Consider the following 17,517-nt stretch of genomic DNA (forward strand, 5'->3'; position numbering starts at 1 on the left):
ACACACACACACACACACACACACACACACACACACACACACACACAAGCTGAAAGAAGGGACCAGAGACTAGAACAGCAGAGGATCAGAATGGAAAGATCATGACATCAGAAGCAGCAAGGAGGTAACCTGGGCCTGGAGGAGTTTGGGGTTTGAGGTGATATGGGTAGTAGGCCTTGAGCCTTTTATCTCTGTAAGAAAATTATCTTATTTAAAATAAGATGCTGATATTTGGAGGTTTATTACTGAAACGCTAGATGAGGTGGCTGACATGTAGTATTGATTTTTGCCTCCTTGGTTTTATCTTCCCCTGGAAGATAGCTGCCTCCAATGATGCTTGTTGTCTCCACCATGCTGACCCCTGGAGCAGCAATTCCTCTTTGAAAATCCTGGCCCATGCCTGAAAGCTCTTTCCTTTGTGGTTTCTCCTAACACAACTGAAATCGGTTTGATTCTTTTCTAAAAGACTTTATTAAATATTAAAGAATAAACAAAAAATAAAATACAAGAAGTCCTGCCAGATTTACCTAGCATCTCTGATATCACTGTACCTGGTCAAGCCACTCTCACACCTCAAATCTCCTTTCCCTACTGCTGCCAGAGGTGTCTTCTTAAAATCCCAATTTAGCTATATCACTCCCCTGTTTAACTCTTTCATGGCTTCTCATTTGTACATGGATTATATTTTAGTATATTAACTTTCTTTTGGTATTTCCTGGGGTAAGGATGGTTTTATAGTTATGTTGACATAATGATTATTTCATTTATCTGATTTGAATGGGTTACGGTTAAAATTGAGATGACCCTTGGGAAGGGTGAGCACCTTCCTGTAAAAAGGTATGAGTTCTAACACTTTCCCAAAGGTTTCCCAGAATAGCTTCATCTGAAGGGTCAGGAGTCACTGGATTTCAAATTGTGCTTCCTATAGTGCTAGGTCTCTGATGAGGTATGTCCAGGTCACCTCCAGAAGAAATCTCAGTGGGTGAGACTACAACCCTCCACCCCAATTCTGCCTGAGGAGTTCCACCCTAACCCATTTTTTATATATTGGTGGTCCGTCCGCATCAAATTTTTTGAGGGCTGTCTGCTGCTTTCAAAAAAGATGCATTGATGAGAAGTCATTAGATGATTTCTAAAATTCCTTTCAACTTTCTGATTCTCAGATAATCTGATTACCTCAGATATCTCAGATAATTATCTCAGATAATCTCAGATAATCCAGCCCCCTTGACTTCTTTCTTGATTCACTTTATGCTAATTTTGTTCCATATGATTAATGTGTTGTTAGAAAATAATAGAATTTCAGAGCTGCAAGAAACTTTAGCAGTTATCTTGTCCAGTTTTCCAAAATGAGCTCCAAAGAACAAGACTCCTGAGAAACGCCCATTGCTTACAGAAAGGACTATATAGCTAAATACTTTGAGACTGTACTTTTGTCCCATTGCTCATTAGCATTTTAAAGGCTCTGAAAAGTCTTATAATAAAGAAACCTGATTAAGTCGGTATTTTCTACATTGGAAGCATGGGCTCTATATCAACTTACTATGACCTTCTTTATCTGGTATGAGTTTCTACCCTATTACCAGATCAAAGAGCCCTGTTTTGAATAACACACGTTTTAACATGCTGTGGAAGATAATTTGGGAAAACTCATATAGTTGAGCCTCCTCCTTTTGCAAAGAATTTGTGATAGGAAATGATTGATCAAGTGTCACACAGCTGATTATCAGGTCTCAGTCTAATATTTATTCCTCGTTGGTCTCTGCTTAACTTCAAGTAGGTTATAGATTCCTTAATGGACTGATAGTTTATGTCTTATAGCTTTACCTTTCAGGTGCTTAGTTTCATATTGGGAACATGACAAGTGAATAATAAATACATGATGGCTCTATGATTGAACCCTGTGAGAAAATGAAGCATTATAATATGAATTGGTTTCTGTGTATGTATGAGTTTTTTTTTTTTCATCTTTTGGAAACAGAATTTCTGCTCCCCTGTGTACACCCTTTCTCTGTAATTGCAGTGTATGTTTTTTGTTTCTCCAAAGTTTCTGTTGTCAGTAGTTTATGGTCATTGGTTCATACTGTTTATTGGAAATAACTCTGTGGGCTGCTTTGCCTCAGGGCTAATTTGATTAGGGATGCTGTTGTTTTACACCATTTGGAAAAATGTTACACTATAAAGGGTATTGGATTTGTCACAGAATGATATTGAAGGGAAGACGGAGACAGGAAAGCTAGTAACTTGCTGGCCTGGTTATTAGCATTGAGCCTTTTGGGATTTTTGTCTGCCATTTTTGTTGATATTGCTGTTTTCTGAAGAGATAAGTGTGTGACCAATTTGAGGATTGTTATTTGGCATGGGCAGAAACTAGTACCAGATAAAGAAGGTCATAGTAAGTTGATATAGAGCCCCTGCTTCCAGAATATTGTGCTTCTGTCCTCTGAGGTTAGATTATCTGTTTGTGAGGGAGGAAACATTTATGTAAGGGAGAAAGATTGGAATGTACTGAAATGAAATGCTCACATTGACCACATCAGCTGTACTGGAGCTTATCTGATGTAGCCACTCAGCCTCTATCAATCTGACTGTGTGTATGTGCTCTGTTTTGTACAGGGAATCATCATCCAGGGACGTGCCAGAAACCACAAGAAAACATGGGGAGGGGTAAGTTTCTCTTCCCTTTTAAGTAATTTAGACTGTCTCCATAGCTATTATAGTCAGGAAATTAAATTTCTAACTCATAGTATATTTGTGGACACCTAAATTGTATTTCTTGTTAGTGTTAGAAAGTTTTTGTCTGAAGCAAGGCTTTGCAGAGAAAGACCATCAACCACATTTATTCACTGGATCTTTGATTTTCTTATTTTGTAGAGACCTCCCAGTACAGGGAGAGATGGATCAAACTTGATACTATATATATAGTATATACTATTTTATATATATATAACTCACAGATACTATATATATATATACCTTCCCCAAACCCAGCTTCTTTATAACTCTTTTTTCTGTTTTCTGTTTTCTTGCTAGTAACATAAAATAAAAAGAGTCTACTATGCAGCCAATGACAGTAGTAAAAAAAAATCATCTGTGAGGTTGATTTGTAATTTTTTTTGTAATTTTAAAGCCCGGCATTAAGAACCATTAGATGAATTCCTCTTGTTTATTTTTGCCTTCTCATAAGGCTGTTTATGAGCAGTGGACAACAGATAAAGTTAAGTTCATTTCATTGTTAATATTAAGCAGCCACCACAGGGACTTCATAAATAATTCTAATTAATGTATATCATGTCAACCTAAAATAATCAAAAGGGTCAGAATCTAGTTTAAAGAGTTTGTTCGAGTGCAAAGGTTGAGGACGGAGTCCAAAGAATGGAAATCACTGTTTCCAATTGTAGAAGTTTGGGGATCACTTGAATAGACAAAGTTTAGGATATTTTAACAGAATTTTAACATCTTTCTATGTAAGGCTTACTGCATAGTTACAATGACCTGATTGATCCAGGTGGTCCTTTTCTTTCGGGAAAGGTGTATTTAACATTCCACACTGAAGATGTGATTGTCATGGGGTCTCTGTTTGGGGCACCATCTGGTCTGAGTTAGGTACAGGATAATAGAGTAGCAAAGATCAGTGACTGAAAGGGGGAGGTCTGGCCTCTGGTCTTTGCTATTCATTTACAAAACAATAGCAATGAGGAAGAGTGTTAAACTATAACCTAAGAAACAGAATTGCAAAATATGTTATGTGACTGAAACCACAGTCACATCTCTCCCAAGGCTTAAAGTGTTTTGGGGGGTTCCAACAGCTTTTACATTTTATTAATTTTCACAATTATAAAATTAGAATGCCATGAAGGATCTCAGAGGAAGATTTGGTGTATGGTGTGGTATAGTATAGTGAGAAGAATACTGGATACAGAAGGCCTGAATTCAAGTTCTACCTCTACTACCTTGATCAAATCCTAGAACCTCCCTGAACTTGTTTGTTCATCCATGAGGTGGGATTAATACATTCTGCACTTCTAGCCTCAGAAAGTTGTGGTTGGCATAATGTGATAATACATGTAAAAGTGTTTTGAGAGTTCTAAAGTATAATGAAATACAGCAGTGGTATCTGCCCATTACTGTCGTTACTGACCAACTATATCTTCATTGTTTTTTTAATGGGTAAAAATGAAGTTATTTGACCAGATGCTTCTGTAGGCAGCATGACTGGGACTTGGGTCATGCAAGCAACTGAGAGTTCCTCCTTTTGTTGCACTTTGCTTGCCCTACCCTTGTATCGGCCCTGGTAGGAAGCCCTAAGGATTATGGATCAATCATGGAAAATATCTTCTTGAATCTTGCTGAATCAGCTTTTGTTCCTGTTTTCTCCAGAGCTTCCCTTGGAAATTGATTAGGCCTAGCTATTCTGGTTCTTTCCAGATCTTCACAAAAGATGGCAATCTCTGATGGTTTAGAAATTTTAAAACTAAGTGAACTTTTTAAAAACTATTTGGAATTCTGGGACTAATCTGTGCCACATCCTGCCCGCAAATCAGCTGTCAATGGAAGCTTCTAGAGTAGTGATACGGCTCCAGTGACTAGGGGAACTCCAGGGTCCTTAGTCTCATGTCGAGTTAGATAAAATGACACAGACACACGTGGAGTGGTTTTAAGTAGTGGAGAGTTTAATAGGCAAGAAAGAAGGAAGAAGCTCCCTCTTACAGCTGAGAGAGGAAACCTCAAATGTGGTGGAAAACAGTCAGTTATATGAGGAGGCTGGAGGAGGCAGTGTCTGATTTGCATAGGGCTCAGGGGATTGGTGTGACCAGGTATGTCATTGACATATCCTGCGAGAAAACTGGCCCTCCCACCCTAGCGTTTTAATGTGCAAATGTGTCCCCATGATGTTCTACACACGTGGGGATATGTGGGGGTGGCCATGTTGCCAGGAACTTGTTGGGGCAAGGGGAAGAAGATGGCGGGAATCACCATGTTTGTGTGGACCCAGTTTCCAGTGGCAGATATTTGCATATCAAAGCTTGCCGGCCCAACTTTAAGAGCCTGGGCTTTCCTGCTAGACAAGAAACGTTTCTGGAGCTGCTTTAAAAGAAACAAAAACTTCCCAAGGACCCCCTTTCCTATCTATCTGCCTAAAATAATTTCTTAGTAACTCCTATAACATTAGCACATCATGTTTGGTCCTCACCCAATTCCAAAAGCTTCAAGTGGATTTGGAGAATGTTCTGGTTGTTGGATACTACTATAGCCATATAGAGGAGAGAGCTACACTGAGACAAGGAAACCCATTCTTTATCATTTCCTCTATTCATTTTTAGACTGCTCATCAGGTCACTAGCAAAGGGACTATTAGGTGCTTAGTTTAGAAGATGTCTCAGCAACCTTTTGTTCAAATGGTCAGGCAATTAGTATATAGTTGACCTTTGAACAATGTGAGGGCTAGGGATGACTCTGTTGCATAATCAAAAATCCATGTATAATTTTTGATGCCCCCAAAACTTAACTACTAATAGCCTACTGTTGACTGAAAGCCTTACCAATAATATAAACAATTGATTAACACATACTTTATATGCTATGTGTATTACATACAGTATTCTTATAATAAAATACACTAAAGAATAGAAAATATTAAGAAAATCATAAGAAAGAGAAAATGTATTTACTATTAAGTGGAAGTAGATCATCATAAAGGTCTTAATTTTTGTCATCTTCATGTTGAATCAGTGGAGGAAGAAGAGGAATTGGTCTTGCTGTCTTAGAAGTGGCAGAGACTGCAGAAAATTTGCGTATAAATTAACCTGTGCAGTTCAAATATGTGTTGTTCAAGAGTCAACTGTAGTTCTTGCTAAAGAACAGGGCATGGTAATGTAATCTGCAAAGATAGGCATGTTTCCAAGCTGGTGATGAGATAAGGGAAGTGCTTCAAAGAATGCTGCTTTTACAAATACAGAAGCTTGTGATAGCATTTTCACTGTGTTGACCACTTTGAAAGCATTTGTAATATCCTGAATCTCAAAGAGACTCTATCCTTTACTCTCTAAGCTTTGCTTAGTTTGCCTGATTACATTTGTTAATTGCTGACACTGTTATTGGGGAGAAAAAGATGCTACTGTATGCTCATTTTTCTCTTTTCTGGCACTGTACAATGAAATTTTTCCTGCATTTGGCAAAGATTCTCACAAACGTAGCCCAGTGTATCATACAGAGGGACACAGAGGAAAAACATTGCAAAGACATGACACTAGCCTCATTACATAAATTAAGGATGCATGAAAACAAAAAACACAGCTGGATAACTGTACAGTTTAGGTGAGAACTTAAAACTGAGGTGAATTTCTTTTAGCATTCTTAGATATTAGATGAAGAAGTTATTTGCACATATGTGTTAGAAGAATCATTCGTTTATGTGACATGAAGGATTATAAACAAAATTTAAATCTTAAGGTGGGGAAGATGAGAACAGCCTTGTATATTTAATTTTTTATTAGTCTACTACTACCAGTGTCCATTGTGTGTGTGTGGCACTGAAATCCCATTCACTATGTATGAATTCTTAAACAGGGCTTAGTATTTGGGACTCTTAAGAATCTGTAATTATTCTGATATTAACACATTTCTGTAGAGTACTTTATAACTCACAGATATTCCCTCTACATTATTGAGTTGTAAGACAACCCTATGATGTAAATAGGGATTATTATCCTCATTTTATGTATTATAAAACTGAGACTCATAAGAAAAAGTCTTATCTGTAATCCACAGACTACTAATGGAGAGCCAAAATGCAAATCTAGGTCTTCTTATGTCACATCTAGTTTTTTTCTTCCAATAAACCATGTTCTGAATATCTTAATCATCAGTAGTATATAAGTCAATTAAAAATTTAGGAGCTATCTGTTGCTGTGAGAGGTATAGAAGAAATTATTTTTTAATATCTGCAATGTTCATATTATCATGAGGGACTGGACAGACAGGCAAAGGGAAATGGCTCATTGTTCATCAACCTTTAGGGTAACAGCTAAAATACATGTGCATCAGATGGTGGAGTGCCTCAAATATTAAAATCCTCTGAGCAGCAGTGGTCCATGTCTGCGGTAATTCAAAAGGCAGCCACACTGATTGGCAGTGACCATAGTAGATTACAAAACAATTCAGTTCAGAAGCTTGTGCTACACAGTCCACAAGAGTGCCTAAAGTAAAGGGCCTGATGCTGCTTACCTGGCCTATGTGAAACTCACCCGTTTGACTGATGAGTTTTTATCTTTGTTGCTTTTGTTGACACAAGGAATATAATGCATCATGGAACACTAGAATAGCATGAGATGACAAGATGAGATACTGGTTCAAAAATGAACAGCATGTATGAATAAAATTATATGTAAAATTCTAGTAGAGAACATTTTTACAAAGAGAATGTAAGGATTTTACAAATGTGTATATATAGGCTCACAAAATATTATAATGTAATCAGCCTTCCATATCTGTGGGTTCCACATCTGTAGATTCAACCAACCATGGATCGAAGTTATTTGAGAAAAAAACAACAACAAAAAAAGAATACAACAATAAAATGCAAATAAAAATACAGTATAACAACTATTTTCATAGCATTTACATTGTATTATTTTATAAGTAATCTAGAGATGATTTACAGTATAAAGAAGGATATGCATAGGTTATATGCAACTACTATGCCATTTTATATAAGGGACTTGAGCATTTTGGTATCTGTGGAAGTCCTGGAACCAATCCCCAGTGGATACCAGATGACTGTTCTAGGGTATTTATCTTTAATCATCTTCAGATGGTAATTGAAACTATATTTTACCTTTTCATTTCTCCTCTGACCAACTGGCATATTCATGATAAAATGGTAAAAGGCCCAGTACTCCCAGTAAGTATTATCTTTACCTACAATAAATATCTTTCAGTTTTCTTGCTTTAAAAATTTTGTGATTATTATTTTTATTACAGTGTTTCAGTAGAATTTGACTTTTAAAAATATAGCTACTTTCCATCCGAATTTTTTTCTATCTCAGAACACATTTCTATTACTGAATCTTCTAAGTGCTATAGAAGCAATTTGTGGTATCTGCTAGCCTCATATGAAGTTATTAATGGCTATTTTCACTGTCTACCTTAAAAACAGAGCTTCTGGGAGAAGTTCATCATGTTGTCTTGATAATAGCAAATCATGAGCTAGCTGCTTGTACACATCTTCCACAAAATAGGAATAATAGCCATGAATTTTCAAAAGGATTAATTTTGCTTTGTGATATACAAAACAATATCTGGAAAGCTTAATGATTGCAATCAGGCAGGTCTTATTTGTGGAGGATAATCTGAATGAAAATATGAAGATAACTTAGGATTCTTTTTTTCTGTTTCTCCTCTTCCAGTATTTAGTCTTTGGAAATAGGTCTTACCTACCTAGCTTAGAAGAAAATCTTAGGTCTATAAAATCTTAATATGAAAAGTCAGTTTCCATTTTCATTTTCTATACTTAATAGTAACATGACCTTAATGTCTTAGCATAAATGAATTTTTATGGTCGTGCTATAGCAAAACAGTGGTAGTGTTGCCAGTTAGTCTTTGTTTCTTATTAAAACACAGCAGCATAATTCCTCTGAGTCCTTGCATGTGCTGGGCTCCTTTATCCCAAGGCACTCAAACATATCCCCCTAGTTGTCAAGACTTAGTGGAAGGGAAGATGGTTTACAGCCACCACAGTAAATACATGTTATTTGATTCACTGCTAAACTATTGTTAAGTTGAAGCCAATTCTAAACTTTAACTGAGTGTACAGCTCTATATTGTTGAATAGGGAATGAACCTTCAAACTGACAAGCCTTGTAAAGTAACTGTCTTATAATGAAGTGCCTAATTTTATTTGGCACCTCCCCTGGTTTATGGTTCAAGTGAAGGTATCCATTTAAAGTCAATTAATTATTTCATTTTTCTGGCCTATATTAGATTTGAGAGTCTTTTTATTGTGACATATTCAGGCCTCTTTAGTTTAGATGATGTCAATAATTTATTATAAATTCTTATCTTCAGAATTTTATAACAGTAATACGAATTTGCTTGTGGCTGACAATTGCCATAATTTTTTCTTGGCAAGTTTTTCTCACCAGAAAAAAAAAAAGAACTAACTGAGAGGCTACTTTTAAAAAACTCATTATAGTGCTTGATGCTTTTTGTCTTTGATGCAGTCCTCTCTGCCATTTACTTATTAAAGAAGAAAATAACCTTTGGCACATAAGTTTAGAAAGGTTTCTCAACTTTAGCACTATTGATTTTTTTTTAATGGAGGCAAAATTTATATAACATAGACTTGACTATTTTAAAGTGTATAATTCAGTGGCATTTAGTACATTTTGTAACCAGAAGGTTGCTGTGCTGTAAGGAAAATAGTTACCAAAAGTACTAAAGGTTGCCGTGCAACCTTCTAGTTATAAAACATTTTCATCACTTCCAAAGGAGATCCTATTCCCATTAAGCAGTCACTTAATCCCTTCCCATTATCAACATCCCTTACCAGAGAGGTACATTTGTTACAATCAATGAAACTACATTGACATGTCATTATCACCCAAAGTCCATAATTTGCATTAGGGTTCACTCTTGTTGTTGTATATTCTATGAGTTTGGGTAAATGTGTAAAGAATAACATGTACCCACCATTATAGTATTATACAGAGTAGTTTCACTGCCCTAAAAATAAAGTCCTCTGTGTGCCACCTATTCATGCCTCCTGCCCACTCCCTCTCCACCCCTGGCAATCACTGATCTTTTTATTATCTCTGTAATTTTGCCTTCTCAGATTGAAGAGAAAGAAGCCTTCTCAGATTGGCCTCTTTCACTTAGTATTATGCATTTAGGATTCCTTCATGTCTTTCCATGATTTGATGCTTGTAAATTCTCAACTGTTTGGGGGTAAATATCAAGGAGTACCATTCCTGTATCATATAGTAAGAGTATGTTTAGTTTTGTAGGAAACCACGAAACCGTCTTCTAAAGTGGCTGTACTATTTTACATTCCCACCAGCAATGAAAGAGAGTTCCTACTGCTCCATGTCCTTGCCAGCATTTGATGTTGTCAGTGTTCTAGATTTTGGCCAGTTAAATAGGTGTGTAGTGGTATCTTCTTGTTTTAACTTGCAATTCCCTGATGACATATAGCCATGAGCTGCATAATGATGTTTTCTTCAATGACAGACCACATATATGAAGGTGGTCCCATAAGATTATATACCATATTTTTATGGTACCTTTCCTATGTTTAGATATGTTTAGATACACAAATACTTACATTATGTTACTTACAGTATTCACTGTATTCAGTAAGTTGCTTATAGTATTTAGTACAATCACATGCCATACAGTTTTGTAGCCTAGGAGCAATGAGACTATACCATATAGCCTAGGTGTATAGTAGGTTATGCCATCTAGGCTTGTGTAAGTACACTCCATGATGTTTGTGCAACAACAAAATCACCTAACGATGCATTTCTCATAATGCATCCTGCCATTAAGCGACACATGACCATATGCTGTGGAGCATATTTTCGTATGTTTATTTGCCATCCATATATCTTCTTTGGTGAGGTGTTTGTTAAGATCTTTGGCCCGTTTTTATATGCTTGTTTTCTTACTGTTTTAAGAGTTCTTTATACATTTTGGATAGCAATCTTTTATCAGATGTACCTTTTTCAAATGTTTTCTCCCACTCGGTGGTTTGTCTTTTCATTCTCTTGATATAATGGTGTTTTTATAGAAGTAAGTTGAGTCTAAAGGAGAGCAGAGTATGATTCTGGAGACCAAGGTACAGTCCTAGTCCTATCATCAAGTAGCTGTGGCTTTGGGTAAGTCACTTAACCTATTGATTTCAGTGTAGTGTTCTGGTCAGCAAAATGAAGGGATTAAGATGGATCAGTGGTTTCTAATGTGTTCGGTGAAGCCACATGTCTTCTAAAGGGGCCCCTGAGGGGCCACCATGAGGGAAGGGAGGAAAACGAAGTACCGCTGGTACATAACACCTCTCCTTCAGACAGAACAACTCTACTACGTTGTATTTTATCTGTTTTTATTTCATGATAGGTTGATTTGCAGAGGATCCTATGACTAATAAAATTTAGAAAGCTACCAGATTCAGTGACTCTCAAAGATCTCTTTCAGTTCTGAAAATCTGCGACTCATGAACATTAATTACCATCCACCTTTTGAGGCTGTATTAATGTGTGAACAGATAGGAAAGAAAGTGATAGAGGAACTAGTGGAATAGCTAATATTATGTGCTTCTCTGATGGTGACAAACGATTCACTCTCTATTTCATGGTTTTGAAGTATATAATTCTTGTTCCAATGTGGCCTATGTATTAGGTTAAACCATATGAACCTACACTCAACGTATTAGGTTGAACCATATGAAATGGCCTTCAAAAACTGTAATTTCACGTACTTCAACCAATATAAATGCAGTATGCATAGGGAACCCTTGAGTTCAGAGGCTTCTTAAAGCATCTAGATTGTGTATATATATAACTGAATTAATTAAAAATGTGTCACAGCCAGACGCGGTGGCTCACGCCTGTAATCCCAGCACTTTGGGAGGCCGAGGCGAGTGGATCACTTGAGGCCAGGAGTTCGAGACCAGCCTGGCCAACATGGCGAAGCCCCGTCTCTACTAAAAATACAAAAATTACCCGCACACGGTGGTGCACACTGTAGTACCAGCTGCTCGGGAGGCTGAAGCAGGAGAATGGCTTGAACCTGGGAGGCAGAGTTTGCAGTGAGCCGAGATCATACTCTTGCACTCCAGCCTAGGTGATGGAGTGAGACTCTGTCTCAGAAAAATAAAATAAATAAAAATGTGCTGATTTCATGGGTGGTTAACAGTCCAGTTTGGAAACAAATGAGATTCCAGAATTCTACGCATCAGCCCACCACCTCCTTTGGGATTGATGTACATGTAGAATCAATAGCAAGAGTTTATTGAATATAATCAAAATCAATTTGGCTTTTACAATTACTACATTCTTTTTGGCAAATGTCAGTAGCTGCCAATAGTTAAAGGCATGTGAAGTCTAGGCTCCCCACAATCTGACTACCAGGTTACAACTAAGTCTTAGGCCGAATTTTGCTATACACAGACATTTATCAACAAGATGGCACAGTTCTGCCATATAACTTATTATATAAACTCTATGAAATCCTATTTCTTTCCTTATTTAGGATCTCCCACAATATCTGAGATAAAAAGTTCATCTAAGGCATGTGTGACAGCATTCTAGCAATGGTATTCAGCTAACCCATCTAGTTAGATTAAAGCAATCAAGAATCCTTCGTATCAGCAGGTAAACATGAGGCCTTTCAGGAATCAAGTCTTGGCCACCATTCCTAAGGGTACAAACTGCAGAGGCTTTAGATTTTTATACTGTGTTCAGGCAAACCTTTGGCTGCTGCTGTCATTTCTGGAGCAAATTCACATAAAAACAACATTTCTTTCACCAGAGAAAAGTCTTGTGAAATTCATGTTAGTGCTTACTAACAATAACACTAAACTCATCAATGAAACTCCATTTCTTAAATCCACTATGCTCTATTGTGGGCTGGAGAGAAAGATAGCCAAATGCTTTTGTAGTAGCTACCTTTGAAATGTGGCTGTTTGGTTAAATGTAATATGTGTCCTACTAGGAGAGTTATCCACTCCTAGAGTCTAGATTACAACTATCACATAGGGTACCTATCCTACAGTCTATGCTGATGAGTTGTAAAGCAATCATTGCAACATAAAGTTATGCATTATAAGCTATATTTAATCTCATGAGTTTTATCTACCTGTCTTTATTTTCTATTAAATGATGATTATTAGTCACAGCTATTACCATAGTCTTCTATATGAGATAGAATGTAATCAGTATAGATAGGGTCCATAAACTAGAAAGGAAATATGGTTGTAACAACCGCAAACATCAAGACTACTGATATTGCTGCTGGTACAATTGAGGCACCAGTAAGATTAGAACTAGCTATCTTTGGAGTTCTCCTGTTTTGGTGATTCCACCTGATTGTATGCTTAGTCATGCCAATTTACACTAATAATTCCATATTTGTTTGTTTCTTGGGGGCAAGGCATTGCTCTTGGTTCAGAAATATGTATTAGAATACCATACCTTTAAATCAATTTGCATAATTGCTATTAATTTGATTGGTGTAATCTGCCATTTCATGAAGAATTCTTTTGATAAGAAGTAGTTACAAATTTTAAAACCCCTTTAAAGAAAACTTTGCCTTTTGCCTTCCTCTGTGGGAGAATATGTTGCGCCATTTCTCTCTATGTCCTTTTTCCTTACAAAGCATAAAATCATTAGATGAGAGACATCTGAATGTATGCTCTGAAATTTGGCTTTTAAGAATACCATATTGAGATAGTTAGTGTCACTCTGGTGGGAACCATGTTTGTTTTATTTTTAAAGAATACTGACTTTATAGACACACATTACCTCTTTTGTCATCTCTCATAGAAATCCATTTCTGGCATATTACCCACACTTTTTCCAGGAAACCTACCTGTTATCTGGTATTTCATTGTATGCCTCTGGTACTACAGATTTGTTTTAAGTTTTAGGTAATGATCATAACTACTGTATGGTCCTTAGGGGGTAGATTTTAGGTATTAAATATATTAATAATCATTATTTTTTCTCTCAGTCTCTTAGACTTCCCACTCCCACTAGCTCAATCCTGCAACTTCCAATTATTTTTTAAATATATGAGCTTTTGAATGGGTTTCAGTTCCCTCATTCTTGTGTAAACATATACTATATGCTATACTAAACTATAGGTTTGCAAAAACTGGTTGGGCACATGAGCACCACCATACAATAAATTCTGAATTATTATAAACATATCAGCTATAAAAAGTTAGCTTTTAATTTTCAGAAATAGTTTAACAATGGTGAAATAAATTGGGACATTGTACATATTTCCACCTTCCTAAGTAAAAATAGGAGGATGATTTAAATAGTGTCTTTTTAGTTTGCCTAATTTTGTTTTTTAGTAAGTGAAATGTCACTTCAGAGTATGAGACTTTGATTTCCTAGGAAAAGTTTCCATCAGTCTGTGATAAGAAGTACCTATTTAACACCTATTTCAGCAGAAAATAAAAGCTTGAAAGCATTATATGCAGGCACAACTGAATAATAGTATCAAAATGACTTAGAAGCAAGAAAACAAAGAATTATGAGTTTGACACTTCATAAGATTTTTAAAAACTAAAGCTAAGCACAGGATTAGGTGGGGTGGGTGCTTTTTTGATTTTCTCTGTTTGTTTGTTTATTGTTGGTTTAGGGTATGGTGATTGCTTGGCTGGAAAATTGTGTATTAATATCCCAAAAGGATTTGGATCCAATACACTACTCCCACTTTCTGAAATTCTTTCCAATTATAGAACTCTTTATGGTTACAACTGAAAGTACTTAAGAAATCATATCCAACACCTTTGCTTCATCAATTAGGAAACATGTTCAGATAAGCAACAAATGTAGGATCAGGTAGCCAGTTTACTGCCAGAGCTGCAACAGGAATCCGTATATCCTGACTACAAATTCAGGGCCTTTTTACCATACCACACTTTTTCCTTATCCTATAGTTTCACTTGCCTCAATGCAGGGTTGGTGAAAATGGTTAATAGATATTGGCTCTCTTAGACTTCAACAACATATCTCAAAAGGCAGCTTTCATGTGACAAACAGAAGGCTCAAATAAGCAGAGAGCTTTGCATGTTCTACAGTCTTGTATGAGAAATTTACAATTAAGCCGGATTACTAGAGATTTAGTCAGAAAAGAAATCGGATTCCTTGTTAGTTTGTGGACTCTGTAGATTCAGTCTCTGGTACACCAACATTTATACAACACTGGGAACAAATTTTCCGTTTGAGCAAATATATTTTGCAGATTGTGGATGCTTACCTTTTTAAACATGATTTAAAAGATTTTTAAAAACCATATTTTTATAGAAATAGCTCTAAATTAGATTATATAATTTACTGCCTTCTTGAACATTATCCTGAACATCATATAGCCCTTTATTGGTGACTCACATTCACCATGATAAACATAATCATTGATGTCTATAGCCTGGAGAGCTGTCAGTGTGATGGGGTTTAGATCCTACTCTAAATAACCCTCAAAGAGCCTTCTGACTCTCTTTTCCCTTGCCTTCAGATTAATTAGCTTTCACTTCTGTTGGCTTTCAGTATGTTGATCTAGTTCAGCCCACCCTTCCCCTTCTGCTTTCCAGTTTTCATGTTCAATGAGGCTTTGAAGTCTCAGGAGCCAGGCTCCTGCACGTGGATAGAGGAAACTGACCTTTGGTTAGTGTAAGAAGTTGAGGTTCCCCTGTAGATAAAGCATCAGGTGAGTTGTAATGTATGACCTTGGTCATCTCTTGTGTCTAAGTTCATGAGAATGGGTTTATTTGAGCAACTTTTGCATTTCTGCATAAATGAAGTATTACTGTCATTCATATCTGTAGTGATTATGTAAAACATTGAATAGCCACCCAAACTATCAACCTAAAATTCAATAAAGCATATTTTGTTATAATTACTTGTGATTATCTAAACATACATATCTGTCATGTACGTAATTTTTCTTTCATAATCTATCCTTTCTAAGAGCTTCTTTGTGGTCTGTTGCTAAAATTCCAGTGATGATAAGCTATCAACATATATTTGACCAAAGTTGAAGTTAATAAAAGCAAGCATATACATTATGGCAAAGGGTGTTTCCTCACAAGTTTGTTATAAGTATCAAGTCCTTATAATAAGGACCATTTCTGGACCATTTCTTGAGAAGTTCTGAAATTTTAAAATCTCATGATATCCCCAAAATATTTATGAATCATAAAAGTATATTGTAGCAACTATACAGCATTGGTTAATTGAAATGACTTATAAGATTCTATGGGGTATATTCTCATAAGGCTTTAATAATGGCTTAAGGTGTGGTATAGCAGGAGAGAGATCACTCACAAGGCCATTTTTAGTTGCACAGGACACATTTGTCTTCTAATTGTGAACCACCAAGATATGTGCAAGATAACCTTGGTATCAGGAGCTAAGGCACATGTTTACAGAATATCTTTGATATCCCACTGGTCATGTAGCTGAAACTAGACTATGTAATCAATTAGTCAGGTGTAATCAGCCTATATGTTTTCCAAAAACAGTTCAGACAAGCTACTACAGTGTGCCCCCAAGTGAATTTGAGACATTAAATAGCACTTCATAAAGCTACTACATTTTATCCCAGACTTGATCAAGGAGACCAAACTCCCAGGCATTCCTGAAGTTAAGGAGACAGACTCACGGCAAGTTAATCCTATTTATTCTATATTTTCTAAGTGTATTTGTATTATCAGCTTGATACATATCATTTTTTTTATTTCACGGAATAACTGCCACAATGGTAATGACAGTGAGTCACACTACTACTTATTGTAAATCTGTTTTTTGTCAAGCCCTGAGCAAAGCACTCATTTATAACTTATAACTTGAGATTGCTGTTATTTTTTCAGTTTCATAGATGAATAAGTGACACTTAGGTTTTTGTTTTCTTCACATAGCTGTTTGTTCTGACAACCTTTTTTCTTTCTAACTAGTGCATACTACTTAACAAGCTTGGGATATCAATAAGATTAAATTCATTACTCAAAACAACCACAAGTCTCCCCCCATCAATGCCATAATGTCTTTATTCCTTTTCTGACTAACCTTGTTCCCACGAGAAATCCAGTAACTCCAGGGTTGCACAGTAGGTCTAGAGGAGAGGCCCTGACTCTTGCATTGAAGAAGAGCTATGGAATGCTAGGTTCATTTGTAGAAAGTCCTCATTCTCTGTTCTTGATGTTCTTGCTACTGTCTTATATCAAAAATAGGGCACCTATGGCCAGGTGCTGTGGTTCATGCCTGTAATCCCAGCACTTTGGGAGGCCAAGGTGGGAAGATGGCTTGAGCCCAGAGTTTGAGACCAGCCTGGGCAACATGGAAAAACCCCATCTATGCAAACAAAAAAGAAAAAAGAAAAGTCGAGTGTGGTGGCACACACCTATAGTCCCAGCTACTCAGGAGACTGAGGTGGAAGGGTTGCTTTAGCCCAGGAGGCAGAGGTTGCAGTGAGCCAAGATCGCATCACTGCACTCTAGCCTGGGCTACAGAGCGAAACTCTGTCTCAAAAATGAATAAATAAGTAAGTAAATAAATAAATAAATTAGGGCATCCAAACCACAAACTCACACACCCACCAGAAATATGCCTGCCTTCTGACCTTGAAGAACATCCATCATGTTCAGTCTTACAATAGAGTTCTTTGTGTATCTCTTTTATTATATCTTTGTTACCTCTTGCACTGAAGAACCTTGAGGGCAGAGGTCATCTGCTACTCATCTTTGTGACTTTTTGCATCCACTTATTTAATTTATTTTTATTATTTTCTTTTGAAGAG

The 17,517-nt window shown here is 36.6% G+C and overlaps 1 protein-coding gene across 3 annotated transcripts in view; it reads left to right on the forward strand.

Annotated features, from left to right (window-relative positions):
* Positions 1–17,517, forward strand: part of PRRG1 (proline rich and Gla domain 1) — a 107,899-nt gene that overhangs the window by 51,800 nt on the left and 38,582 nt on the right. For all 3 annotated transcript variants that reach the window (XM_032756710.2, XM_032756709.2, XM_058441807.1), the window contains exon 2: positions 2,617–2,667. In XM_032756710.2, the coding sequence (XP_032612601.1) occupies positions 2,658–2,667 (10 nt within the window). In that variant the 5' untranslated portion in view covers positions 2,617–2,657. The remainder of the gene's footprint in view (positions 1–2,616; positions 2,668–17,517) is intronic.

The sequence above is a fragment of the Hylobates moloch genome, unplaced genomic scaffold (assembly GCF_009828535.3).
Source record: "Hylobates moloch isolate HMO894 unplaced genomic scaffold, HMol_V3 SCAFFOLD_7, whole genome shotgun sequence".
In the NCBI taxonomy this organism is placed as follows: Eukaryota; Metazoa; Chordata; class Mammalia; order Primates; family Hylobatidae; genus Hylobates; species Hylobates moloch.